General features: G+C 41.9%; 1 protein-coding gene across 1 annotated transcript in view; it reads left to right on the top strand.

Annotated features, from left to right (window-relative positions):
* Window positions 1-318: 318 nt before the first annotated feature.
* The window catches only part of VPS41 (VPS41 subunit of HOPS complex), a 169,887-nt gene continuing 142,565 nt past the window's right edge, over window positions 319-27,640 (top strand). The window contains exons 1-2 of the mRNA XM_060247653.1: window positions 319-392; window positions 10,240-10,278. Of these exons, the coding sequence (XP_060103636.1) occupies window positions 375-392; window positions 10,240-10,278 (57 nt within the window). The 5' untranslated portion in view covers window positions 319-374. The remainder of the gene's footprint in view (window positions 393-10,239; window positions 10,279-27,640) is intronic.

Raw genomic sequence — 27,640 nt, 5'->3', positions numbered from 1 at the left:
ACTGGCATTAAAGTTCTGCGCTACTGGCATTAAAATTGTGAGCTACTGCATGAATTAGCGTGCTCTGGGGTCATCCTTCCTAAGACTAAAATGTATGAGCTGGAGGCTAAAAATCTGTGAGCTAGCTCACACAAACAGCTTAAAGGGAACACTGTGTCCCATTTACTTCGCAAATACTTGAGTGCGCATGGATGTGCTTTAACTTTTCCACTCCAACGCCGTTTTCAACTTTTTCACACCAACTTTTCTTACATCACCCGGCGAACGGACAGACTTTTGCACGGAGCCCCAGAATCCGGGCGGAAACTACATTACCCAGAATGCCCGAAGCCCGTTTACTTCTGGGTGTGGTCATGTGATCATCCAGCTGCACTATGGCGGAAGCAGAGAAGGTAAAGCTTGCAGCTGTGCAATGAAGCCTTGTAACAAGCTGGGCGCTTTTACGAATAACGTGTAACATTCGAAAGGACTGCAAAACGGGGGCGAGGCGGGGGGTATATATATGTAAAATGACGGGCAAAATGAAGTGGAAAGCTTGAGAAACCAGGACCAGTGATATTTGGGGTGGAAGCAAATGGTGGGGTGGAGAGCGGGGAAGAGCCCTGGAGTGTGTCTCTTTGGAGAACTGGAGAAAGAGAATCTGTGGGAGCCAGCAAGAAAGGATTTAGAAAGGAACGAAACGAAGTCGCTGTTTTTTGCTTGATGGCTGTAGCTTCAAGGTTGGCCAACTCTGGGTTCGGAAATCCTAGCAGATTTGATAGCAGAGGCTGGGGAGAGGGGGTTTAGGGAGGGGAGGGATCTCAGCAGGGTATAATGCCAGAGGGACCAAAGCAGCCATTTTCTCCAGAAGTGCAATAAATGTTTTAAATAAGTTAGTTATTTATGTTGTCTGATCATTTGCAATTCCAGGAGATCTCCAGCCTCCACCTGGAGGATGGCAACTCTAGGTGTTTGTCAAAGGAAGCCTTAGTTTAGGGGGCATCAGTTGGAGCTGCATGCTAGCAAGTAATAAGACATCTCACTTTAAAGGTGCAGATGTAATGAAGCACGGTCCATACCTGAATCCAGCTGTGCCAGGCTTGTTTTCCTTGTGCAAATTCACCGTTTCCCCAGACCTTTTGCTCCTATGGATTTCATTGTTGCCAGCAGCTAAATACTTCACCAAAGCCTATTAGCTTCGTTGAAATCAACATGGTAATTTAAGATTTAAGTCCAGAGACTTTGATCTAGTCAGTTTGTTGACTGGAGTGTGATTAAAATATTATTTCTGCTGTTATGTTTTGGCACTGTGGTCATTCAGTCTTTATTAAAATGGCCCAAAATGTAACAGCAGTGTGGCCCTAAGCATGCAAGGCCTATGTAATTCAATGGGACAGGCTTGCTAGGGAATGTGGTTTAGGATCCTGCTTGAATGTGCCTTTGGATGTATATTCAGAGTCCTTTCCCCCGACTGATACATAAATACAGCCAAAAGTTGGAATCAGTGTAAAATCATTAAAAAAAAAAAAAAAACAGATTGCATGATGCTGGCAGGGGTCAGCCCTGCTTTGCCATCTCTCTCTTTTTTTAAATTTCTGGCCAGATTTAGGTATTTCAGCTGGCCTAGGGGATTGAATGGTTAAAAATTGAAATTATTAATAATTTTCAAATACACATTTTCCACTTTTGATAAAGTAGCTCAGAATGTTTGTTTGTTTGGATCTTAATTAATGAAGTCAGCTTATTATGATGGCTTTGGGAAGAAAAAAAGAACTGAATTGTGGATTGTCTGTCTCTTCATGATCTAATGTCATGCTATGAATATTGAAATTAATAGCCTTTCTTCATTCCTTGAAAACATTGGGAGCAAGGGGTATGATTGATGACAGTTTATTTACTTCATTTGTAGCGAGCTTTTTTTGCTGAGCCTTAAAGTGGAGTACACAGTGTGAGACAATGCAGTCAAACAACATGAGAAAGGCAACGTGAGGCAGGAAGGGTAGCATCAGTGCTTTGTTCTTGTGGCCCTTTCTTTCATGAACAGGGAAATACTGATTGCCACTTTGGAGTCATGAAGCAATTTTCTCCAGGCCAGTTTGGCCAGGGATCTTGTGGGGGTTTTTGGGGGGAGAGGGATCTTCTAGAAATGGAGCAGGGGTCACTGGGGTTGTGGGGGGAAGTAGTTCTGAATTTCCTGATTTGTACAGGGGCTTGGACTAGATTACCGTAGAGGTACCTTCCAGCTCTGTGATTCTATCCAACAAACAATGCAATAGGACTAGGATTGCAAATATTAGAATCAGTGCAAACATGGAATTATAAATCTAGAAGACAATGCAGTAAAAGCAAGAGAATATGTACAGTAAATAATGGGAAAGACTACAATCCTGTTCCCTTTTTGAAAGTGCCCTCCTATATATATATATATATATATCACATATATGTGTGATGCTCTGAAATAAGTATGATGTACAATTGGTTTACTGTGGTTGGGATTGGAGTGGTTAAACAGAGCTGTAGTACAAATGAAAGCAGCTGCATTAAAATCAGTAGGTCCCTTCAAAGTAATAATGCAGTTTGGCACACATTCATAGTGAAGTTCTCTACAGAGTTGCTCCTGTCAATGAAATTAATCTGCTTAAACTGGAGTAACTCTACATAGAATTACACTGTCTATTTCTGTTACTAAATTTCCCCCCAGTAAGAACATGCAGGGGTAGCTCACAAAAGGAAAACTTATTAAAATGTAACCAATATAAAATACATTTTAATTAACTAGTGTTCAACTATTCTTCTCCTTCTTGATTAGACTTCTTCTTGATTAGACCTGTCTATTTATCTGCAGTTGGTTGCGATCATCTGCTTTTCCCAGTAGCCTGATTACTCTTTTGCTTGGATCTTGTTTTAAACTGGCCTCTCTTTGTTTACATCTCCCATCTTTTGCCTTTCTGTTGTTCGCAACTATTAGGTAATATATAGTTCTGCCACTGGCTGTGATCTCTTACAAAAGCTCTGTTTGAAGGTTCTACTGGACTCTTGTTTAATTCTTACAGTGAGTCAGACAACTGCTGAGGCTTGTAGTCTACTCTGACTGGTGGAGGGTCTCCAGGGTGTCACATCAAGGTCTTTCATATCATCAAATATGCTTGATTTTTTAAACTGGAGATGCTGGGGATTGAACCTGAGATGTTCTGTATACAAAGCAGATGATCTGCCATTGAGCCATGGACTTTCTCTAGGATCTATCACACTATATGATAAATAGACAGACATTTACCTTCTGGGAGAAGAAACTTCACAGATTCATCACAGAACCAGTGTCATGTAGTGGTCAGAGTGACAGATTAGGATCTGGAAACCAATTCAAATCCTCATTCAGCCATGAATCTCTTTGAGTGACCTTGGGCCAGTCATTCTGCCTCAGCCTAGTTTCTTGTGAGTATCAACTGCAGGAGGGAGAGTCATGTCTACCACCCAGACTATTAGCAGTTTCTCCCATTGATAGAACTGGGATCCTTGATAGTGTCTTGTGCAGAGCATTGTTATTGGATGGAACCTTCTTTTATGTTTTTTCTTTAAAAACAAAACAGCTCTCTAAATACTATGTTTTCTTGGATAATCCCATCTAATTATTAATCTGCAGATATGCAGTAAAATGCAAACACTGTACAGGCTATCGTTTAGTGTTTGGTCTTTAAGTGCTGTTACTAGCAGTGTTACACCTTTCTAAACCCACTGACTTCAATGGAATGAAAAGGATGTAATTCTGTTTAGGATGGCACTGCCAGCGATTGAAACTATCAACTTAATCTTGGTAAAGCAGTCTATGAAAACAGCTGTCCCAAAATGGAAATATTCAAAGGCATATAACTGCCTCAGTTTCTCATTGACATTCTTAATTCTGATTCCCATTTGATTCCTTCCCACCTTTATGTTCTGTATTTTTTACTTTAGATTCCTTTGTGTTTAAATCCCTTTACTCTTTGTCTCCTCCTCTTGTTCCTGTTTGTTTACCTCAGTGTTTTGCCTTTTATCTTGGCTATCCTTCCTGTTATTCTGTTTCCTGCCTCTGTCCTTTCCCTCTGGTGGACTTTTTCTGTGCATCTCTTGCTCTCTCACTTTGCAAACATGAAAGCAGGATTTGAAAGATTCAAGTCCGTGGTCCATTTTTCTTCTTTTTGATTACTCTTCCCTTAAATCTGTGGTCTGTTTTTCTTTCTTTTGATGGCTGTTCCCTCGTCATCTTTTTTTTAAAAAAATTGTAACCCTGAGTAAAAGTTTTCTTTTTTAGAAACAGCACCCAGATCTCAAGGTGCTTTATGTTAAAAAAAAATTGTTTTTCAAAATGGTGTTCTGCATGCTTAATTGGCTTACAAGAACTGACAGAAAACAGTTCAGTTAACAGCTCAAGTCATATATTTTCCCTTCCCAAAAAAGTGTGGTAAAATTTAAGTCCACAAGAACTCTTCTCTAGAGACCTCTTTTCCTTCTCTTGAGAATTCAGTCTTATTATAGTTCTTTTTCTTCTTCTTTTTGGTAGCTGGGGGATACAAAAGTCAGTAGTTTTTAAAACTGTGAAACTGATTTTTTTTTTTAAGCCAGTTTTTCAAAATCCCAACAGGAAAGGTTTAAGGGTAGCATTTTTGGAAATGTGGGAACTGGCTGTAATATTGAGGCGGAGTGACAGGTGTCACAGTTGACCGCTGCTTGCTGTCTGTCACGGTTCACATGAGGCTCAAAGGCGTAGCCATGGAAGGAAGAGAAGTTTCCCTTTGACTGGGAGAAGAATATTATCCTGGACGACAGACAAAGCAAATCGCTGGGCCATTTGGAAGGGGAAAAAATTCTGAATTTATTTCTTCTGTTGCTTCACAAAAATTCTGTTTCTTCATTTGTTAAAGATACTGGGTGATGTGGCTACCATTTTGTTAGCTATAATCAAATGCCACAGATAACTAAGATTGTTGTCCAGGGAAGTGATTAAAATAGTGGTTTCTAGTTGGTGCATGCATAATGTTAGCTCCCTGAAAATGTAGTTTGCTAATCCAGACTCATGAATTAATGCTTTCTTCCCATGTCCTTTTGTGATTTCACACTGCACATGCACAAAAACAAAGAAGGGATTGTAGTAATTGTGACCATGATTTGAAATGGATTTGGAAATCCCTGTAATGCAAAACCATGGATAACAAAGCAGGAGGAAGGAAATTGCTTTAGAGAGAGAGGAGAGAAAGCGAGGTTATGAAATCATCTCCTTGTGTACAAACCATTGTTTGCAAGGAGCCAATACTATCTCCAAACGGATCTGTCAGGTATCAGTCTGTGTATTTTCAAAGTGATATTTCTCCTGATGCTACAATTTGGGGCTTTCCATTGGGGTAGTATTTTTTCCTCCCTCTTATGTTGTCTATTTTACAAGCAGGTACTATTCATTTCAACTCCTTCCCATAAAAATTTGATCTACTAAAAAGTATAGTAGCTGTTGGGGGTGGTGGGGCCAACACCATGTCCCCCCATTCTCAACTCTCCATTTGGTCAACCCTGGCATCCACAGACCCAGTGGGGTGAATGATGCACCTTATAAAGAACACCACAGCATCCACCTCTTTGGACTTTAAACACCATTATGAAGGTCTTCAATTCACACATATAACAACATTTACTCTGGTTGTATAAGTAAGACAATATGAGCATTCATGGTTGTAATAGTTATGCACAGGGGTGGAATTCTAGCAGGAGCTCCTTTGCATATTAGGCCGCACACCCCTGATGTGGCCAATCCTCCAAGAGCTTATAAATCTCTTTTTTTGTAAGCTCTTGGGGGATTGGCTACATCAGAGGTGTGTGGCCTAATATGCAAAGGAGCTCCTGCTAGAATTCCACCCTGGTTATATATGTTAGTTATAATATTGTACATGGTGACACATAAAGACTTTGTTGTATACGTTTTGAGATTTATGTTTTAGTGAAGAGTGATTGTGGCAGCCTTCTGACTTTTTTGTGTTTGAGCTAATCAATGGCAGCAGGCCATTTGAGAGTCTGACCCTTGGACATCCAGCAGCTTGACAATCAGCTGTCCAGAAGGGGAGTAATGAGGCAAGAACCGGCTCAGAAAGGCTCTGTTGGTCCTTCACAGGCTGGGCCATACCCCTGTAAGGAGGTCACTGTGCATGCCCTAGGCCTGGCCTGGTAGACTAGCACTCTGCTGTACCACACTTGCCATTGTTTTGTTTGTATAAGGTCAACCTCTGCCCCCTACAGCTAGTTTAAAGAAACTTCAGGAAATATTTTTGGGGAAGGCAACTGGTGAGGACCCAGAAAGCTATAGCTGGACAGTGTAGCTGTTACCAGGTTAGGTGGAAGACTTGCCTTATGTGCTTTGTTTGTGTGAGTGTGAGCAGATGGCATGTTCAGTACAATCTATATATATTCTGCTTCCTTGATGTGCCCTAGGTAAGCTGGGTACAAGTTGCAGTCGTCGTCTTGCTGCTCTTTAACCATAATAAATGGTGGTGTCAGAAAAGGATTCTCTCAAGCCATCTTATATCCACTTGGGTGGAGGAGACTTTTACTCAGCTTGTGGTTTTGCACAAGAACACTGAACCAAAAGCAGACAAAAACACCATGTCAACACATTGTGATATAGACCATGGTGTGAGGTGACCAGTGTCAGCTTTTGAAGTACCAGTTTCTGCAAGTTAGTCTTTTCAGTTGAATCATCTCGGAAACTTTAGGATCCATTTTGTCACACACTGTTGGAACAGCCATTGTTGTGCCATGAATGAGTTTGAAGGGGTTCCCTCACAGCAAAGATGCGTGTCGAGAGAATAGGTCTGGAAGAATCCCAGGCAGCAAGATTGCCAGAGCCTATGATGGTTGTTACCTAGGAACTTAAAAAAAAATTCAGCCCTGTTTCGAGCTGGTTTGTAGAAGTATAGCACTGGTTCTTAGTATGTGCCTGGCAAGTTCGAATTTTGGACTTCAGATGACATTATTGCAAAGTGAGTTGGAACCTACCTTCAAAAATGGGTTCCACAGGAACCTGTTCCAGGAGATACCATCCAAAAACTTGCTCAAGGTGTAAGCAGTCATTTGATTCCACCCTAATGGTGTGTCTCCGTTCCTCTCTCATACTGCGGCAGTTATTCATCTTAGTGTCAAAATATTACCTCATACGGTTTGAAATGCCTTCTCTCTTCTGCAGGCTTTGTTTCTATCATGCCACTGTTAAAATGCTTACGCTCACTGTCAGCACATTAGTTGTAACCTTTTATTGCTATTGATAACCGTAAACACGTTAAGTAAATCTTCATTTTGCTGACCTCTTCGAGGAGGCATGGCATCAGCAGATTTTTGCCACTGGACAGGTGAGAGATTAGCAAGAGGAGACTCAATTTCTTTTGTACGTGTGTGTGCGCGTGCTTGTGCTGCGCATGCATGTGACAGAAAGATGCATTGCCTTATAAGAAAGATGTTTTACAGTCACACTTTCTTTGATAGCTTGAGAAATATTGGAGCAAAAATAATGTGTTTTTTTTTTTAAAAAAAAATGTAAATCCTTCCCAACGTTCTTCTTGAATGGATTTCATTTGGTTAATCCTTTTAAAAGGAAATCCACAGTTGAAGTATTTCATGTAAAATAGCCTAGCCAACATGAATTGTAATATTTAAAAGAAGGAAAGTGTCCAAAAGAGGAAAATAAATGACAGTGTATCAAACAGCACCTTGGCCTGGATGGCAGCCTGACCTCATCAGATTTTGGAAGCTAAACTGGGTTGGCTCTAGATAGATTCAGGTGGGTATCTCTGTTGGTCTGGAGTAACAGAACAAAATTTTAGTCCCATGGCACTTTTAAGACCAACAAAGTTTAATTCTGGGTATAAGCTTTTGTGTGCATGCACACTTCTTCAGAACAGGGTTGGGCCTGTTAGTGTTTGAATGGGAGACCACCAAGGAAGTCTAGGGTTGCTTTGCAGCGACGAGCAGTGATATATCACTTCTGAACATCTCTTGCCTTGAAAATCCTACAGCTGGGGTGTCAAACTCATTTGTTAGGAGGGCTGGATCTAACAGAAATGGGACTTTGTAGGGCCGAGCCATGCATGTCCTAAAATATAATGCCAGAGAAAGGAGATGTACACTTTATAAAGGATACAGGCAAACATAATTAAAGATATTATTTTTAAACTCAATATACAAACATGCTTAAAACTCTTGCAAATTTTTGTTTAAAATGGAAAGGTAGGGGATTAGTGGGATTTTGCAATAAACATCGAGGAAAAGCACAAGGATCACACAGCAGAAAACTAAAAAAAAGTGCTCTCAGCCTGGGAAAACATGAAATGGCAAGGCATTGCAAGCTCCCCGCCCCCCCCGCCCTGTCTACTCAGATTAGCAATGGCTCTCCAGTGTAATATCTCCCTTTGGCTGTGTGTTCCCAAGTTAGAAAACTCACTAGGCACTAGTTCTCACTCCATTTGAGAAGAGACAAAGCTGACTCAGAGCATCCATGCTTGATTTGAAAGGACACAACTCCAAGAAGCTTCAGCTGACCATAGGAACGCTGGGAACTTAAACCTCTCAATTGAAACAAAGTTACAAGGAAAATGGGGAGTGGATTTCCCATTCCAGTGTGTTCTGCCTATAGGTCTGAGTAGGAAATCCATTCCACATTTATGTTGCAGCTTTGCTTCTTCTTTAGCCTCTGCAAAGAGAAGTCAGAAGGAGCTGGAAATGTTCCCCAGCTTTGCAGGGTGAGGACAGGAAGGGGGAGGGGGAAGAAGAAAGCCCTCTGGGGCTGATTGAAGCCCTCTAGGGGCCAGTTTGGCCCACGGGCCGCATGTTTGACACCCCTGCCCTAAAGGCACGCCATACGTCAGCTTCAACTTGATGACACTTTTCACCACCACCATATCAAACAGCATCTGATAACGTTAGGGCTGGCTCACAAGCATTTTTTGCTGGTATACCTTTTTGTTAGTCTTTAAGGTGTTAGGATTTTGTTAGTCTTTAAGGTGCAATTAGACACTGCTATATCAAGCTCTACCTGGATTTTTTAGAAAGGAGTTGGGTATAAACGTTCCATTCTGCTAAAGGTAGAGCAGTGATACTCAGTGACCTGGGAGTTAATTTGACTTGCCAGCAGTGGCTCTTCTGAATACTGTTCCTCAATATGGCACCTGCCTTATGTTTCAAGTAAGTGGGCAAGGGCTCTCTGTGAGTTGTAGTAGCAGGTGGTTCCCACTTAGCAAAAAGAGAAGTTGTAAATACCATGAGTTCAATTTGAAGGGAACTTTTAACTTAAACATCCAGCCTAATAGAGAGTTCTAGAGAACTTGAAATTTCACGCAGTGTTTTGTGTCAGAAGTCAATGACTGTCAAGCCTTTCTGCTCACTCCAGATAAGTAGGAGGTAATTAAGGTTCAACAGCGGTAGGGAGAGACAACTGTATATGCTAAGAGGTACTCTAGTAATTAAAGCATTATGGTTATGTTTTATATCTGATGGTTATGTTTGGTAGGGCGATGCACAAAGTATACAGTAGTTGTGCAGCTCTTAGAGATGGACACAAACCAGCTCACAGACTAAAGTTCATGAAGAATTTTGGCTGGTCGTGCTTCATGAAGTCAAGTTCTTGGCAGCCCACTGGGCATGAACTTTCCACAAACTTTCAGCCTGAAAGGTTCATGCCAGTATGGGGACTCAATTATTAGTTCAAGTATTTAAGCCCCATTTTCCTGATGGTTTAAGGAGGTTTACCATTGTAGTGCCATGTGACTTTCAGCCACATGCTTTGCAGCTCAGTGGGCAGTATATTAGAGTGAAAGGTCAGTCTTCGGCAATGTTCCTCTAAGTTGAGTTAACATGAGCTAGCTCACAGATTTTTAGCATCCAGCTCACACACTTTTGTCTCAGCTCAGGAAGGATGACCCCAGAGCACACTAATTTATGCAGTAGCTCACAACTTTAATGCCAGTAGCTTACAACTTTAATACCAGTAGCTCACAAAGTAGAATTTTTGCTCACAAGACTCTGCATCTTAGAGGGAATATTGATCTCCAGTCTGCAGAGTTTGAAGACCACTACTGCAGATGAAGTGCAGACAGAAATGCAGAAAGGTGGTGTTTGCTTAGATTATTATCAAGCTCTCCTCTGTTAGGTTTTGTCATTTAGCTCTAGCAGCAGAAATAAGAACAAGGAAGATACAGTCCTTGATGCCAACATTTGTAATGTCTTTTCTCCTTTTATGTGATTTTTCAGGAGCCCAAGAGTAATGAAGAATCTACAGATGAGTCCGAAGTAAGTTGCTTCAAAGGGTCTTAGTCCTTTCAGAGCTTCCAGGTGGTGTTCTGGTTGTTATTTCTTTGTCAACCAGCAGAATAAAATGCTCTCCTCTTTCTTCTCCTCTCCCCAACCTCTTGTAGCTTTTCTGCTTCATTTCTGATTTGGGAGCTGCTTATTTACAGAGAAGTTATTATTGTTTTATGCCATGTGATTTTTAAAGCCTTGATTAAAACCAGAGAACTCTGCCGCTACTGAAATCACAAAGTGGATGATATTTAAAAAATATATAAATATGGATGGTCACACAGTTCAGCTCTAATAATGAATCTTGACAGATGAATCTTGTCAGACGTTGAAACCTGGGTGCTGCCATTTCTGTTCTGAGTAAATGAAAACGAGATTGACACAAACACTGTTTGTATATTACAGATTAAAATGCAATGGATACTTAGCGATGCTGTGCCACAGACTTAGATTTGCTTCTGCTTTTGCTGCTGTAGAAGAGGAAATTTGCAAAATACAATTTTCCATATTATTTATGCCAGTTTTGTTCATTCTAAAACTTTTTGAACCAGTCACTGAAGGATTGAAAAGACAATAGTTTCTAGGATCTTGGTCACCAACAGATGGGGGAGTCCTATAGAGGGAGGGTGGCCTCTACCAAAGAGGACAAGTCCTTTTGCCTCCATTGCCACTCTTTTCAGGTCCCCTTTTTGCTTCTGTGTCAGCAACCAGGAGAGAGAGCCAGCATTTAACTTTGCGATTCCAGTTGCTGGAGCCTGCTTCAGCATTGTGTGCTCCACCATCCTGTCTTCATGTATCAGATTGGGGTTGTGCTGGTGAGGGCCCGTCACAGATCTGTTTTCTACCATGTGAGGGCATAAAATAGCTGGGACAGATGCTGCTATGATGGATATCCCTTTCTTATACAGAAAGAGCAAAATGTTTGGCAGGCCAGCTGTTTGGGGAGGGGGGTGTATGAAGAATTGCTCAACTTACTGAGCTTCACAGTGGTGTTCCTGTCCCCTCCCCATGCTACTTGACACCCTTCTCTTGAAACCACTGACGGTTGGTATGCTCAGTTTTTGGATGTGCCTTGAGTGGCTCATTGGATCCTAGCCAATAATTTTAGCCGTTTAGCTCTTAGGTGACCCATGAACCCTTAACCTCTTCCTCCTTCCTACCCTGTGCTGTCTTCCTTCTGTCAAAATTTAGATGTATATTAAGGATAGGGTTGCCAAGTCCAAGAAATATTTGGGGACTTTGGGGGTGGAGCTAGGAGACTTTGGGGGGTGGAGCCATAAGCAAAGTTGTGACAAGCACAGTTGAACTCCAAAGGGAGTTCTGGCCATCACATTTAAAGGAACCGCCCACCTTTTAAATGCCTTCCCTACATTAGAAATGAGGGGCACCTTCTTTTTGGGGCTCATAGAATTGGACCCCCTGGCCAATCTTTTTGAAACTTGGAGGGTGTTTTAAGGAGAGGTACTGGATATTATGCTGCAAATTAGGTGCCTCTGCCTCAAAAAACAGCCCCTCCAGAGCCCCAGATACCCTCAGATCAATTCTCTATTATATTCCTATGGGAATCAATCTCCATAGGTAATAATGAAGTGCCCAGCAGACATTTCCCTCCCCCCCATTTTTGACTACTCTGAAGCGGGGAGGACCTGCTCCCACCTGGGGATTGGCATCTCTACTCATGAATTGCTGAACTTCCAACTTCTTCAAAGTAACACAGAGCAACCAAGGTTAAAGTTTAACTTTCCATGCAAACGACCTTGGAAAAGATTGTGCAACCAACTGAGAGTCTGGGCTGCTTTCACAGCCACTGGGAGCAGCCATGTTGTTCTGCCTGCCCCCCCCCCGCCCCCATTCAGCCTTAAAGACACAGACACACCGATCTGAAGAGGAAGCCTTTCCAAGTGGAGTCTGAAGCCTCTGGAGGGGGAGGGCGGGGGTATAAATAAAAAGTTTATTATTATTAAAGGCACATGGTGGCTGTGGGGGTGGGGCTTCCCCCCTCTGGCCAGCTGACTGGGAGCGGGAAGGAGCCTGGGAAAGCAGGAGAACCCCGCTGGGACCTGGGGATTGGCAAGCCTAATTAAGGAGACTATAGAAAAGGATAATGAAAATTGAGTGACCTTGTTTAGCTGTCACTAATTTGGGTGGGGTGAGCACAGAGGAAGACCCTGGTGAATTCCACCCCCTCTCAGAGGTGCCATAAAATGTAGGTACATTCTACACTTGTTGCAAAATGCCTTCTAACGTATTCTGTAGCATTATATAGCATTAAGCTGCGAGCTTCATCTCTACAGCCAGCAATTTCTAGCGCTATTGATGTGCCTATCAGTTTCCAGGTGATTAAATTAATGCACATAAAACACTTTGGTGTAAATTAGCAGATTTATCACATAGTTTTCCATGCATCAAGCAAACCTTTCAGTGGAACCGGCAATAGTGATTTCTGTCAACACTTCATGTAATTGTACCAGATCTTTTTTCCTGTACCTGCACTTCAATTGAGTCTCTTTATTTCATAGCCTTTACATATGATTTTAGGGCATTATGAGCTTTTTCTTATCATGGAGGCAGGCTACTATTTATTCTTCAATGATATGATGAGCAAACAATAATCTGAAATGGTATTTTAATTCTCAGGAGGAAAAACTACTTTTGCTTACAAAGTATATTCCCTGCAATCTCCGAGCACTAACTTCCTTTCCTTAACTTTAGTGTGTGTCATTTTTTGAAATTGCATGTATGATGTACATTTATTTTTCCCTTTTCAATTTCTCTTCCTCCCCACCAAAAATAAAGAAGAAAATGATCTCTGGTCTTCCATCTGGGCAGATTTTTGTTCCGCAGAATAATCCTAGTTGCAATATGCTTTGGTTGGCTTTCTGGACTTTATTGTGTAGGGTCTTGGAGTCACCCTCGATGGCTGATTAGTCATTTGGAGAGGGAAAGGTAACAAAAGAAACTATTCATAAAATGAACAGAGTAAAAACTAAGTATATATTTCCATATTGATGCTATATTTATCTAATGTGGTCTCAATTTACAGGTAGAATAAATATAAGGTTAGATCCAACCAGCTTGGGTGAAAAAGGCAGGAAGGTGGCCACTTTGACCACCAAAAAGGCTTGCATGGACAGCCATGTGGGATGGAAACAGTAATGAGGAGAATGGGTTATGATCAATTTTTTTTAAAAAGTGGGTTGGATCCAGTCTCAAATTCTACTTATTACCATTTTATGCCCATGTAATTTCATCTCTGGGCTGTGGTCATTATGCAGATGGTGTACCATCTCTGATATCTGGCCCAAGTTCCTCACTTGTGGAAATTATAACACTCCCCCACCCTCATGTACCCAGATAATTTCTTTGACATGTTTTAACATGGCGTCAGAATTTAAAATTGGCAGAAAAGAGGTCTGCTTTAGGGAAACGAAAGGATAATTTAATGAAAACATAGAAATAATTCATCGTTTTTGAGCCAGTGGGATGTAAATAATATATTGGAGCTTAAATGGAATCTTTTTAATACATTATTTAAAAAAAAAACAAATTTGTGGTGATGTGTAACACGGATAATAATATACAATGTGTTAGGATTGACTTCTAAACGAAGTGGGTTACTCTTTGGATTTTTCTAGAACCTGCTGTTCTTGGTGGAAATTAGATACTTAATTTAATGAGCTATTAATATTAACTAGAAGTGGTAGTTCTCCTGTTTGGAGTGTTATGGAATATATAAAGTGTGAAAACGCTGCAGAGCATTCCATGTAAATGAAATGCAATTTGAAGTGCTGATGTATCAACAGAGTGTGTAATTGTGGCAGCCTCAAAATATTAATTTGTTGATGTGCTTGGACCACCACCGAAGGCTTTGCTTTCCCGTAGCTGCTGTTTCAGTCTCCCTTTCCACTATGTGGATGGATATAATCAGGGCTTTTTTGTTTGTTTGTAGCAGGAACTTCTTTGCTTATTAGTCCACACACCCCTGATGTAGCCAATCCTCCTGGAGCTTACAGGGCTGTTAGTACAGGGCCTACTGTAAGCTCCAGGAAGATTGGCTACATCAGGGGTGTGTGGTCTAATGTGCAAAGGAGTTCCTGCTACAAGAAAACCCCCTGAATATAATGCTGTTTTCAGATTGTGGAGGTGAGGAGAATTCTAAACGCTAGTTACATGTTTATGATTATATACCTATTACACCTGGGTATCAAACTGGGAACCAGAAGCCTTCCAGACAAAGAATAGTCAGACAAATCACTTTGAAAAAAAAAGAAACCTTGAGAGAGATCAGGCTAGAAAAACTTTGTTCCATAACAGAAAAGAATGGGGTTTTTCCACAAGGTAAAGGCTTTTTGAGAGGTAAAGGGTTTGGCTTAGGTATAACACTGAGCATGGTTACTGTGTGAATCAGCCTTTTGCTCACATTCCATCCACTTGTCATAGTCTTGGAATCAGTTTCCAGAATCAGCAAATGATGGTTTATACTTTCAATTCAAGCAAGAATTGGAAACCAGCTTATTTTTATTTCATTTAAAATGTTTATTAGCTACCTTTCTACTTTACGGAACGTGAGCTGGCTTACCATATAGACAGACCAAAAACCATAAGAATGCATGAATACATTACAAGTAACAAATTAAAATCATAGCTTACAACTGCTAAAAGGTAGAAAAAATACTATCAAATGTCATCCTGAATAAAACTGTCTCTAGTTTCCTCCTAAAGATCAAAAGTGAGAGGACCCTCCCTGGGAAGGTTATTCTGTAATCATGGGGCCGCCACTGAAAAGGCCTTCTCTTGTGTACCTAGTTTATCCAGAGATGAGCTTCCTTGGTCAAGGGGACAATCTGGAGGGCCTTTCCCTGTGACCTCAATTCCTGGGCAAGAACAAATGGGAGAAGATGATAACTCAGATACACTGGTCCCAAGCCATGAAGGCTTCTAACTGTCTTGAGCTCTAAACTGAACTGTGGCGCCAGAGGGAGTTTGTGAACCCAGGGTTTATTCGCATAGTGGACCAGGGGTTTTGGCTTTTCAGGGTTTCTAGCTCAGAAGGTCATTTCCAACCCATGCTATCATGAGCAAACATAGTGGCATTAATGTCCAATGAATGGGTGACTTCAAATAGTCTAGTACCACATGGCGAAATTGCAGTACAATGAGTATAAATATGTAGTAAAAGTAGTTTGTTTTGAAGTTGCTACAAATCCAAACCACCTTAACCAAAATATTCCTACCTTAGCTCTGTGCACACGAACTGTTCTTGCCTGCTATGTTGTAAGCCTATGAGGAAAGATTGAGGGCTTTGGGAATGTTCAGTCTGGAGAAGAGGAGATCGAGGGGGGACATGATTGCTCTCTTTAAATACTTGAAAGGCTGTCACTTAGATGAGGGTAAGGAGCTGTTCCATTTGGCAGCCAAGGATAGAACCCGAAGCAAATTAAAGCAAGAAAAGTACCAGCTGGGTATTAGGAAAAAATTTTTTTTACAGTCAGAGTAGTTCAGAGGTGAAACCAACTGCCTAGGAAGGTGGTGAGTTCCCCTTCATTGGCAATCTTCAAAGCGCAGCTGGATGATTATTTGTCAGAGATGCTTTAGGCTGATCCTGCATGGACCAGGGGTGGGTTGAACTAGATCGGGGTGTCAAAGTCATTTGATCTGACATAAATGAGACCTTGTTGGGCTGGGCCATGTGTGTAGCTAGTTAAGATTAGGTAGCAGACATATAAACTTTATAAAGAACACTGATAAGCACAATTAAATATATATATATTTTAAAGAACCTTAAAACATGCTTAAAACATTAGCACTCATTGGTCTTAAAGATGCTTTCTTTGTATTTCTCCCATGGGATTCAGGGAAGTGTGCAATGGGAAGCTCTGGGTCTTTCCTGCCTTCCCCAGGGGACTGGTGGGGGAAGGAGCCTCAGCCAAAAGATGTAAGAGAGGCTTGGCTCTGTAGCTCTGCTGTGTGGTTGAGACAGCCTGGCAAGCTCTGTCTCCCCCCTTTCCTCCCCAAAGGAGAAGCCTCAGCCAATGGAGAAAATAGAGGTTTTGCTCTGTAGCTCCTGTGCAATTGATCAATCCTGGCAAAGCAAGTTATGATGCAAAAGGGAGCAAGAGAGAAGGAGAAGGAAGCAGATGACAGCCAGTTGCTCGGGGCCCTAATAGGAGCCCTCTGGGGGCCTGATTCAGCCCCTGGCCCACATGTTTGACACCCCTGGACTAGATGGTCTGTAGGGCCCCTTCCAACTCTATGATTCTTTAAGCCTGTCCTGTCAGCCATGATACCATAACTTACTACCATGTTCTTAATGGTGCTTCCATGTGCAGTAGGTAGTTCTGCTGATGGTACCGGTGGTGGTTTTCACCCATTTTCACTGTTCTTCCTTCTCAGTACAGGCTCCCCCACCCCAGCATCTTGACCTCCAGGCGTTTATTGGGATCCAGTGACTCAAGAGGGACAGATTCCAGGGTAAAGGGAATAGAGGACTGTGGTAGGGTTGGGGGGAAGCCAGGAAAGTTTATGCAACACATCTCTGTTCTTGCATTGCAGGATCAAAGCCTTTATTAGTTATGGTTTTCAGTGATTTTTGTCTACAGGAAATAATCTCTTGAAGTAACTCTTGTATCACTGGAGTACCTAAGCATTTTGTATGTGGTTGTATATATTTGGAGGAGTATTCCTAGTGTGATCAAAAGAAGTAGACGCAAAAATGAAATCAGGCAGTATTGTCTGAGGATTGTGAATCAATCCACAAACCATGTTGTGCTAATGTGCCCTTCCACAATGCTAGCATGAGCAGTCAACCTTGGCAGATCACCAGGATCTCACAGGGCCTTGTTTTCAGGCTGTCTGGATTTCCTGGGTTGTGGAAGGGGACACTGAGGAAGCTCATCTTGGCACACCTGGGACTGTGGATTGTAGGCCATGAAATGTTATAATGCCATGTAGTATTCTGCTAAGCTTTTGCTTTTCACAGCCTAACTCGTATTCAGAAGAGCAAAAAAGGAGTTGGTATTTCATGCTGATAGTATGACTTCAATTTATTGGTGACCCACAATAGCAGAAGATGTTGTTTGCCTTCTTTTTTTCACCTGCATATTGTATTCTGCGCTCTCAATGCAAGTATTTTAATATATATTCAGAGGCAGCACCTGTATCATCATAATTCTTTGCCTGAGTGTATGCTACATTTTCCCAAGAAGGTGAAAAGCTTAAATAAATCCTCTGTAGAAAATGAATGGAAAGGAAATAAAAAAGAGAGACAGCGATTGCTGGGAGAGAACCTAGTGTCCTAATCCATCTTGACTGGTTCAACAGTTACGGATTTTTGGTGATTAGGCTTATAAGTATTCATACTTTGATAATGAAATGAAGTCTGTACTTTTTTCCCCCTTCCATGTAGATGGGGAGAAAGGGGAAGAATGCTGCTGTTGGACCTTAAAAATTGAATCAATTGCCCTGATCTGTCTTGGATAGCCCAGGCAAGTCAGATCTTGGAAACTAAGCAGGGTGAACTATGGTTAGTACTTGGATGGGAGACTTCCTTTTTTTTTAATTTAATAACTTTTGTTGAAAAAATAAAACACTTAACAAATAAACAAATCCACATGTTTAGCAATCATAGTGTAAATTAGACAAAATAATTTCTAAACTGTCAGCCTGAAGTTATAGAATCAAAAATACACCATTGAGTTATACAAAGGGTTCTTTGGAAGAATTTCCTCTTCCAACAAGTAATGGGAGACTTCCTTGAAGCACCCATTTGGGAGGACAGGGGCAGGCTGTATTCAGCCACCTTTCTAAATATCCTCTAGGCCCCCAATATGGGCCAGTCAGCAGAGGTTGACATGACTTCCAGGTGTGTGTGTATGCATGCACACACACACAAATATACAAAATCCCCCCCCCCCCCCCTTAGAATCAATTGACAACTTTAGGGACAAAAAATGAACCAATTCTTTCATCGATTTGTGCTGTCATAGAGATATGTGCTATCCTATTGTCTCTATTTACTGGAGGATGTTCCTATTTTCTGCAAGTTCTTTGGTAAACTACTGTTCCTGTTTTGGCCTTATTTTTGTCATTTCAGAATACTAAGTTAATATTTTGTTAGTGCACTCTCTATCCTTGTCATTCTTCAAGGTTCAGCCGTCCTGAGAACATATCTAGAAGTTAAATTTCAGTAGTGGATGAAGTCGTCTTGTCTCTAGCACATATCCATTTAAATGCAAACTCATGAGCACTAAGGCACAGCCTGCCATTTTACTGTCTCCAGCTGCAGAGTTATGTGTTATATTTTGCATACTGTTGTTTTGGGCAATTGTGTTTTTTAACTTAAGGAATCCTTTGATAGAGAATACGGGTACGTAGAACGGACAGCATGGAACCTTCAGCAACATGTAATGGTAGTGGAGGAGGCCTTAGGCAGGACGCCCTTGGAATGTGAGAATAGGGATGTTAACTAGTGTGTCCCTGTTATTGTTTGTGAAACTTTGGAGGATACAGAGTGGCTGCTACTTGGTTTAATGGGTAAACTTATGAGAGGCTTTATCACAAATGCAGATTTTGTCTTGATTGATTTATTGATTGGGGCTTAGAATGAAGGCTATACCTCCATGTAGACCTCACAGGTTCTAGCTTTTTTCTCAGCCTCCCAAACTGAAAAATAAACATTTAACAATCTGATTTTTTTTACCCTATTTTAAGGAAAACCGCTCTGGCATCTATCGCTAAGAATTGCCTGTGTCAAAGCTGACAGTGAAGATTTTAAATCTTTATCAGTACATCTTTTAAACCTAAATCTTTCCAAATATTCATGAAGTTGGAACTCTGAAGCCATGTTATAATGGGGAATTGTCAATTTATGATTTATGAAAGAAATTATCAGATTTATGAAAGAAAATATTTAGTTTTTTCTTCAAACAAATGAGTATGTGGCCTCTGTTTATTCAAATCATAAGTTCTTATTTAAGAGAAACTATCCATTCCTTTAAATATCTTCAAACTGATTGTGTCTGTTTTGCTAATACATCTTGTTGAAATATTTGTTTAAATATAATCACTTCAGCCGAAAAATGTAGAAGTGAGACTGATGTTGGTTTTGACACTGCACACATTTTCTTCTTGAGTGGCTTTAACTTAGTTAATCCTTTGAAAGGAATTCCACATTCTCCTCAACCCTTCCTAATGACACAACAATGCAAGTCTACACACACACTTGATCTTAGCCAAAAGGCCGAGAAGCGGTCACAACAATGCAAACATTGAGGTGCCATATCACAAAATATTGTGGGAAAACCACCATTGCAGGGGCCAGGACTGAGAGAAGCAAAATTTCTATTAACAGGGTTTTCAGTTCTAGATTGGGAAATGCCTGGAACATATGAACATATGAAGCTGCCTTATACTGACTCAGACCCTTGGTCCATCAAAGTCAGTATTGTCTACTCAGACTGGCAGTGGCTCTCCAGGGTCTCAAGCTGAGATTTTTCACGCCTATTTGCCTGGACCCTTTTTTGGAGATGCCAGGGATTGAACCTGGGACCTTCTGCTTCCCAAGCAGATGCTCTACCACTGAGCTACTGTCCTCCTGGAGATCTTGGGAAGAGAGGGAGTAGGGAGCCCAGAGGGCTTGAAGAGGGGAGGGACCTCAACAGGGTATAATGACATATGATATACCTTTCAAAGCTGCCATTTTCTTCAAGGGAGCAGATCTCTATCATCTGGAGACCAGTTGTGATTCTGGGAGATCTCCAGCTACTACCTGGGGGTTACCCCCCTATCTATTAAGCCTTTCACTTCCTTGAATTAGTTGCATCTTTTTGGTGGCAGGCAAAGGGAATATGTTTTTATTACAGAATGGTGGTAGAGGAAAGTACCATCATGTCACAGCTGTCTTATGGCAACCCCGAAAGATTTTCAAGGCATAAGACATTCAGAGTTGGTTTACATTGTCAGCCTCTGCGTCATGCCCCTGTAATTCCTTGTACATCTCCCATTCAAATACTAGCAATGGCCTACTTAGCTTCCAAGATCTAATGAGATCTGGCTAGCCTAGGCTATCTGTTTCTAGACAATTATAGAATATGCCCTCCCCCTTTAAGGTTTTCACTTTGAAATTTGTGCCCAATTTCCTGCAGATCACTAACTGTGACCTTATACTGTCCCCTGCCCCCCCTTTTTTTTTGGGGGGGGGTTCTGGGCTGCAGTGGGAGTGTGGAAGGAGGGGAATTGCACTTCACAGATGCAACCATCAGTGGGACCCCCCGCACAGCAAACTTCCAGTACAGTCCTGTTCAGGGTTACTCCAGTAGAAATCCTGTAGAGATCACTGGGTTTAGACTGGAGTAATGCTGCATAGGGTTGCATTGTAAGTTTGTGTATCTTGAGACAGAATAATCCATAAACAGTTTGTTTCCAGGACAAGAAACAGAAGCATTCCATTGATTTGCTCTTAAGGAATTTGGACTTAATGAATGATCCAGTCCTAAGTAGTTTTCTGATCTCATTACTTAATTGCATTAGTTCTCTGCATAGAGCTTTTAGTAGAAAATACTTACAGAAACCTGAGAGGTGTGAGGTTCTGCTCATGTAACTTGCTTCTTTTTTGTACTTGCAAATGCAAGCTATAAGGCAAATAGCTAACCTGATGAACAAATTGGAATATGTAATAAATTGAATACAATGGCAAATTGGCAATTAGTTATGCAATGGCATAGTTCTATGGTGCTTGTTTTTAAAATCCTAGCAGATTTTCTGTTGGCTTTATTCAAAAATTGTCCTTCATGTTGTTTTTTAACTTGGGTGAGAGCACACCCGTGCATCTGAATATATATTAGCATGTATATATAAGTTGTGATTCAACATAATCCTAAGTGTGTGGAAGTGCATTGCTTGAAGTGGGCTTAACTTTTATTTATTGTTCATATTTCTACGTGCTTCTCAGATGATCTGGTTTCACTTTTTTGGAGGGGAGAGGGGGGTCATTCCTGGCCACTTCTACCCACCACCAGCCCCCCTCCTAATTTCAGCCCCCATACCTGCATCCCCTTACCTGCTCAAGTGTCCCTCTTCTGTTTGCAAACCGTTCCACCATCGATGCTCCGTTGCCTGTACCACCTGCCATTGCCCCCAGGAGCATCTACTGTGCACCATCAACATGGTTTTCCTCAATGACTCTGGGCAGTTGGGAGCACAAGTACAGCCTGGTGACCAGGGAAGTGTATGAATGGGGGTCAGTGGCAGTACGCCCCACCAGAAGTCCTGAGCCTTGGGAAGTGCCCCACCTTAGGGTATGTTGATGTCAGCCCTGCTTCCCAGCAGTGCTATTGTATTTGACTCCCTGGGCATAAATTGGTTTTGTACCACAAAACACACTATTGTGCTGTGGCTCAAAAATGAACAAACAGAATATGAGGCATGCGCTTCCTTAGGAGGCACTACAGCTGCTTCATTTGGCAGCCACCAATGAGAAATGACTTTTAAAAGGTAAAGGTAGTCCCCTGTGCAAGCACCAGTCATTTCCGACTCTGGGGTGACACTGCATCACGATGTTTTCGCGGCAGACTTTTTAACGGGGTGATTTGCCATTGCCTTCCCCAGTCATCTACACTCCCCCCCCCCCCAGCAAGCTGGGTACTCATTTTACCGACCTCGGAAGGATGGAAGGCTGAGTCAACCTTGAGCCAGCTACCTGAACCCAGCTTTCGCTGGGATCGAACTCAGGTCGTGAGTAGAGAGTTTGACTGTAATGGAAGCTGTAAAAGGTAAGAAGGACTCCTTTAAGCGGTGGAAAACCAGTCCAAGTGAGATTAATAAAAGGGAACACAGGCAGTGGCAAATCAAATGCAAGACTGTGATCAGGCAGGCAAAAAGGGACTATGAGGAGCATATTGCAAAAAACATAAAGACCAACAATAAAAATTTCTTCAAATATATTAGAAGTAGGAAACCAGCCAGGGAAGCAGTGGGGCCCTTGGATGACCATGGGGTAAAAGGATTACTGAAGGAGGATGGGGAAGTGGCTGAGAAGCTGAATGCATTTTTTGCCTCCGTCTTCACCGTGGAAGATGAGAAGTGTTTGCCCGCCCCAGAACCACTAATTTTGGAAGGGGTGTTGAAAGACCTGAGTCAGATTGAGGTGACAAAAGAGGAGGTCCTACAACTGATAGACAAATTAAAAACTAATAAGTCACCGGGTCCGGATGGCATACATCCGAGAGTTCTGAAAGAACTCAAAGTTGAACTTGTGGATCTTCTAACAAAAATCTGTAATCTTTCATTGAAATCTGCCTCCGTTCCTGAGGACTGGAAGGTAGCAAATGTCACCCCCATCTTTAAAAAGGGTTCCAGAGGAGATCCGGGAAATTACAGGCCACTCAGTCTGACTTCAATACCGGGAAAGTTGGTAGAAACCATTATCAAGGACAGAATGAGTAGGCACATTGATGAACACGGGTTATTGAGGAAGACTCAGCATGGGTTCTGCAAGGGAAGATCTTGCCTCACTAACCTGTTACATTTCTTTGAGGGGGTGAACAAACATGTGGACAAAGGAGACCCGATAGATGTTGTTTACCTTGACTTCCAGAAAGCTTTTGATAAAGTTCCTCATCAAAGGCTCCTTAGAAAGCTTGAGAGTCATGGAGTAAAAGGACAGGTCCTCTTGTGGATCAAAAACTGGCTGAGTAATAGGAAGCAGAGAGTGAGTATAAATGGGCAGTCTTCGCAGTGGAGGACGGTAAGCAGTGGGGTGCCGCAGGGCTCGGTACTGGGTCCCATCCTCTTTAACTTGTTCATAAATGATTTAGAGTTGGGAGTGAGCAGTGAAGTGGCCAAATTTGCGGATGACACTAAATTGTTCAGGGTGGTGAGAACCAGAGAGGATTGTGAGGAACTCCAAAGGGATCTGTTGAGGCTGGGTGAGTGGGCGTCAACGTGGCAGATGCGGTTCAATGTGGCCAAGTGCAAAGTAATGCACATTGGGGCCAAGAATCCCAGCTACAAATACAAGTTGATGGGGTGTGAACTGGCAGAGACAGACCAAGAGAGAGATCTTGGGGTCATGGTAGATAATTCACTGAAAATGTCAAGACAGTGTGCGTTTGCAATAAAAAAGGCCAACGCCATGCTGGGAATTATTAGGAAGGGAATTGAAAACAAATCAGCCAGTATCATAATGCCTCTGTATAAATCGATGGTGCGGTCTCATTTGGAGTACTGTGTGCAGTTCTGGTCGCCGCACCTCAAAAAGGATATTATAGCATTGGAGAAAGTTCAGAAAAGGGCGACTAAAATGATTAAAGGGCTGGAACACCTTCCCTATGAAGAAAGGTTGAAACGCTTAGGGCTCTTTAGCTTGGAGAAACGTCGACTGAGGGGTGACATGATAGAAGTTTACAAGATAATGCATGGGATGGAGAAAGTAGAGAAAGAAGTACTTTTCTCCCTTTCTCACAATACGAGAACTCGTGGGCATTCGATGAAATTGCTGAGCAGACAGGTTAAAACGGATAAAAGGAAGTACTTCTTCACCCAAAGGGTGATTAACATGTGGAATTCACTGCCACAGGAGGTGGTGGCGTCCACAAGCATAGCCACCTTCAAGAAGGGGTTAGATAAAAATATGGAGCAGAGGTCCATCAGTGGCTATTAGCCACAGTGTGTGTGTGTGTGTGTGTGTGTATATATATATATATATATATATATATATATTTGGCCGCTGTGTGACACAGAATGTTGGACTGGATGGGCCATTGGCCTGATCTAACATGGCTTCTCTTATGTTCTTATGTTCTTATGTTCTTATGACTGCAGTACTGCAGCTTTACCACTGTGCGCCATGGGGCTCTTTAGACCTGTTCATAAGTTATAGTGAATACATTTACAATCTGTGAAGTGTACACTTAATTTTCCTTTATATGTACATGGAGTAATTCTTATCTAACATTCAGTGCATATACACTTGAACATGTGATTTAAACCCAACATTTATCCAGGTACTGATCTCCGGTTTTATTTACAAAGTCAATACATACTGGTTCCTTCTAGATGCACGTGTGCATGTTCAGGATATGCATCCATTCACTGTAATATGTGAACAGGGGCTTTGGAGGTTCAGGGTGGGGCTTAGATACAGTGTGTGGGAATGAACATAGAGAGAAATGTTGGAGCAATAGTCCCTAACTTTCTTGGGGACTTGTGGGCACTTTGGGGATTCTGAAAGCATGAGGTGGAGGAAAGCCAGGTTTGGCTACTTGTTTTGGGGAAGAGATGCTCTTTGGAAAGGAGGAAATGGAACCCCCCAAAAAACATGTCATCGCAGACACCACATGCTGGAGTAAAAAGTAGTTTCCCGTTTGCTTTAGGAAATTCCAGCAACAACAACACAAAAAAAAAATCCAAAGTTTGGAGGGGAGGGAGGCTGGCTGTCATTGGTGGGGCATGTGGTAAATGTGGTAGGACAAGGGAACTGCTGTACATTATTGATGCTATGTCTGTGTGTGACTCTATAGTCCTGTACACATGATCCTTATACAAACATCTGACTAAATTTGGAAAACAGAGTACCAAATCATAGGGAAGCATATGTATGGTTACTACTTTGATGATTAACTGCCATCCTCAAAAGGGGGTGTGGCCAGTATGCTTGCATCTGCTCTCCCCCTTGGCATGTGTAGTCTATTCTTGAAGGGGTCATGTGTTGGATTGTATCCATAGTGTTCAGAATTCCAGGAATTGTGGAAGTTCGAAAATAGGATTGTCAAGAAATTGTTTGGTATGGCATACATACAGTCTATTTTTTAAAGTAAAAAAAAAAACATGAGGCACACATGAGCACTTGGAAGCAGGGATGTAGCCAGAAAATTTTGAGTTGTGGGGTGTTGGAACATTTGGGGGGCAGGGGAGCAGGAGAGAGAGCGGTGGGGATGAAGAGACCTGTTAAGAGTGTTGATGAGAACCGAGTATATGAACACTGAAAAGACAGGGGAAAGACCAAGGTCATGCCTCCCTTCTGATTTAAAAGGCGTGGGGAAGGGTGAAGTACACTTGACATTAGCCCACACCTCCTTGAAGCCCTCAGTGCACTTTGGAGGGCACCAAAGTTGGGGGAAAGCTCTCTGCAGAAGCTCAGAGGCACTCTAGAAGCTTTGGGGCCAGCTATTCTGCAACCAGGACACTTCAGACGGCAAGGGAGGGTCCACATTAGGAGCCAAGGCTTGGGCTGAGCCCACCCCAGCAACCTCTGCAGTGGGAATGCAGCCAACCCCACCCACTCAGTTGAGTTCTCCACTAGGAAGAGTGGGGTTGGCAAGCTGAGGAGGTGACCTACCAGCTTGCCAGAGCCCCTGTCCTTACCTCTCAGCCCACACATATAATCCCCAAACTGGGACTTGCTGTTTCCTTCTGTGAGATTGACGTGGTCCTACAGTCAACGCCTCTCCAGCTGTCTGTGAGACGTGGGCTTGCTGGGTCTTCTTCCTGCTTCTGCAGATGAAATCAGCTGCAGAAGCAGGAAGAAGACCCCCTCTTCTTCTCCAACTTTCATGGACGGTGGGGTTCCCTTCCATATGCTAGGGTGGGATGGTGGGCAGGGCCAGTGGGTGCGGGGGGGGGGGGTGGCCCCAAAATCCCCACTGTGGCTACATACCTGCTTGGAACTAAAAACTCTTTCAATCGTGACTATTATCTCACTGTAAAATGGGGTTGCCAGGCACCCTCTGAAGATGATCAGCCAGCCAGTGGGGGACTTAACAACTGGGAAGCTAGGCCTCAACCTTTGTCGCTGGTATCACAGCAGTGTCATTTTGGCATGCGCTGGAAGTGACTTAATCTCATCACTGGCGATGTAGGGATGCTGTGGTATTTGGGCAAAAGCTCTATGGAAAAAATGGCTTCTACCATAGTTTTTTTTGCCCAAATTTCAGAGCATGCCCCTTTCAGTGTATGCTGGAAGTGATGTTACTGGCAACCCTGGTCTAGCGTACTTTTCCTGCCATTAAGTCTCCCAGCATGCACACCCTGCTTGTTGGGGGGGTGGGGTAGTATCTGGCAACCGTAGTGTCAAATAAAGAAAAAATCAGCCTTTGGGCTTTTTATATGATATTAGTAAATGACAACCATTTTGACTAAAGTTTGAGTCCAGTGTCACCTTTAAGACCCACAAAGTTTTATTCAAGTTATGAGCTTTCGTGTGCCCCCGGACACTTTCTGAGATACAATGAAATGGAATTTATTAGTCCATACATAAGACAAAGGCTGAAAAGCAAATTAGCAGAAATTTTTGACCATGTATGTTTTCTGTGCTATGCAAATGTGATGGGGAGGTATGTGGAAGTGTCAAGAGTGCATTGATAGTAATATACTATTTTTTTTTTAAAGACTCTCTTAGAATAGTTTAAAGGACTTATCTTTAATTAAAAGTGCCATATACATAGTAAAAATCTATGTTAGTGTAGAAATTGATTTTTTTTTTTTAGAAGAAAGCTGCGAGTTCTTCCTGTATGGGGTAAATGTCACTCTGTTCATATCTTAAGCTTTGCTGCAAGTCAGGACTTGTACTATTCAACTGGGTTGTCATAGAAACGTAGCTAACTGTCATCTCAATTCAGGCTGCTGATGGTTTTATTTGTAGGTTTGCAGGATTATTAAAATTTAACAAAAATTATTGATTTGCTTTTTATTTACACTGCCTTGTGTTTACCTTTAGAAGTTCAGGCTGCATAAACGTTTTTCCTAAGAGGGAAAACCATGTGTGTGTGTGTATATTTTTAAAAATGCTAAACTCATATTCATCAAATGCTGTTGATGCTTTCTTTCATTTTTATTTAAGCGTTGATAGATAGTCTCTACAGCAGTGGAGTAATCGTGTATTTTACAAATAGTTTTTCATTCTGTTTGTTTACACCAAAGAGTCTCTCAAATTCACCTTTAACTTGACTTTTACTTAACATAAGAGATACCTGTCAGAAAAGCATGAAATGGTTACCTCAGTGTGCCTAATATTTGAAGCCCCCCCCCCCCCAATTTTATTCATGTTTTGCTTGAAGCCTGGCAGAATGCTTCAGTGAGCTGAGTTTTTGAAAGTATATGTTTTTGTATATGCATGCGCAAGAGAAATTACTTAGTTTCCACTCATAAATAAGACAGGCAAAACTTATTTACAGTAACTTTATCTAATGGTCCGTGGATGAATGCTTTTATGCAAAATACTTGAGGGACTAGAATTAACTTTTCACTTTGAATGCACATTTGATGTATGGGCTTCAGCAACATGTTGGATTTTATTATAATGACCCGATGCCTAGAATTCCATTTAGTTTTTACGTTTTATTCCCTAGAGCATGCAGAT

The sequence above is a fragment of the Heteronotia binoei genome, chromosome 10 (genome assembly GCF_032191835.1).
Source record: "Heteronotia binoei isolate CCM8104 ecotype False Entrance Well chromosome 10, APGP_CSIRO_Hbin_v1, whole genome shotgun sequence".
NCBI classification, from domain to species: Eukaryota; Metazoa; Chordata; class Lepidosauria; order Squamata; family Gekkonidae; genus Heteronotia; species Heteronotia binoei.
This window is presented reverse-complemented; position numbering and strand designations above follow the sequence as displayed.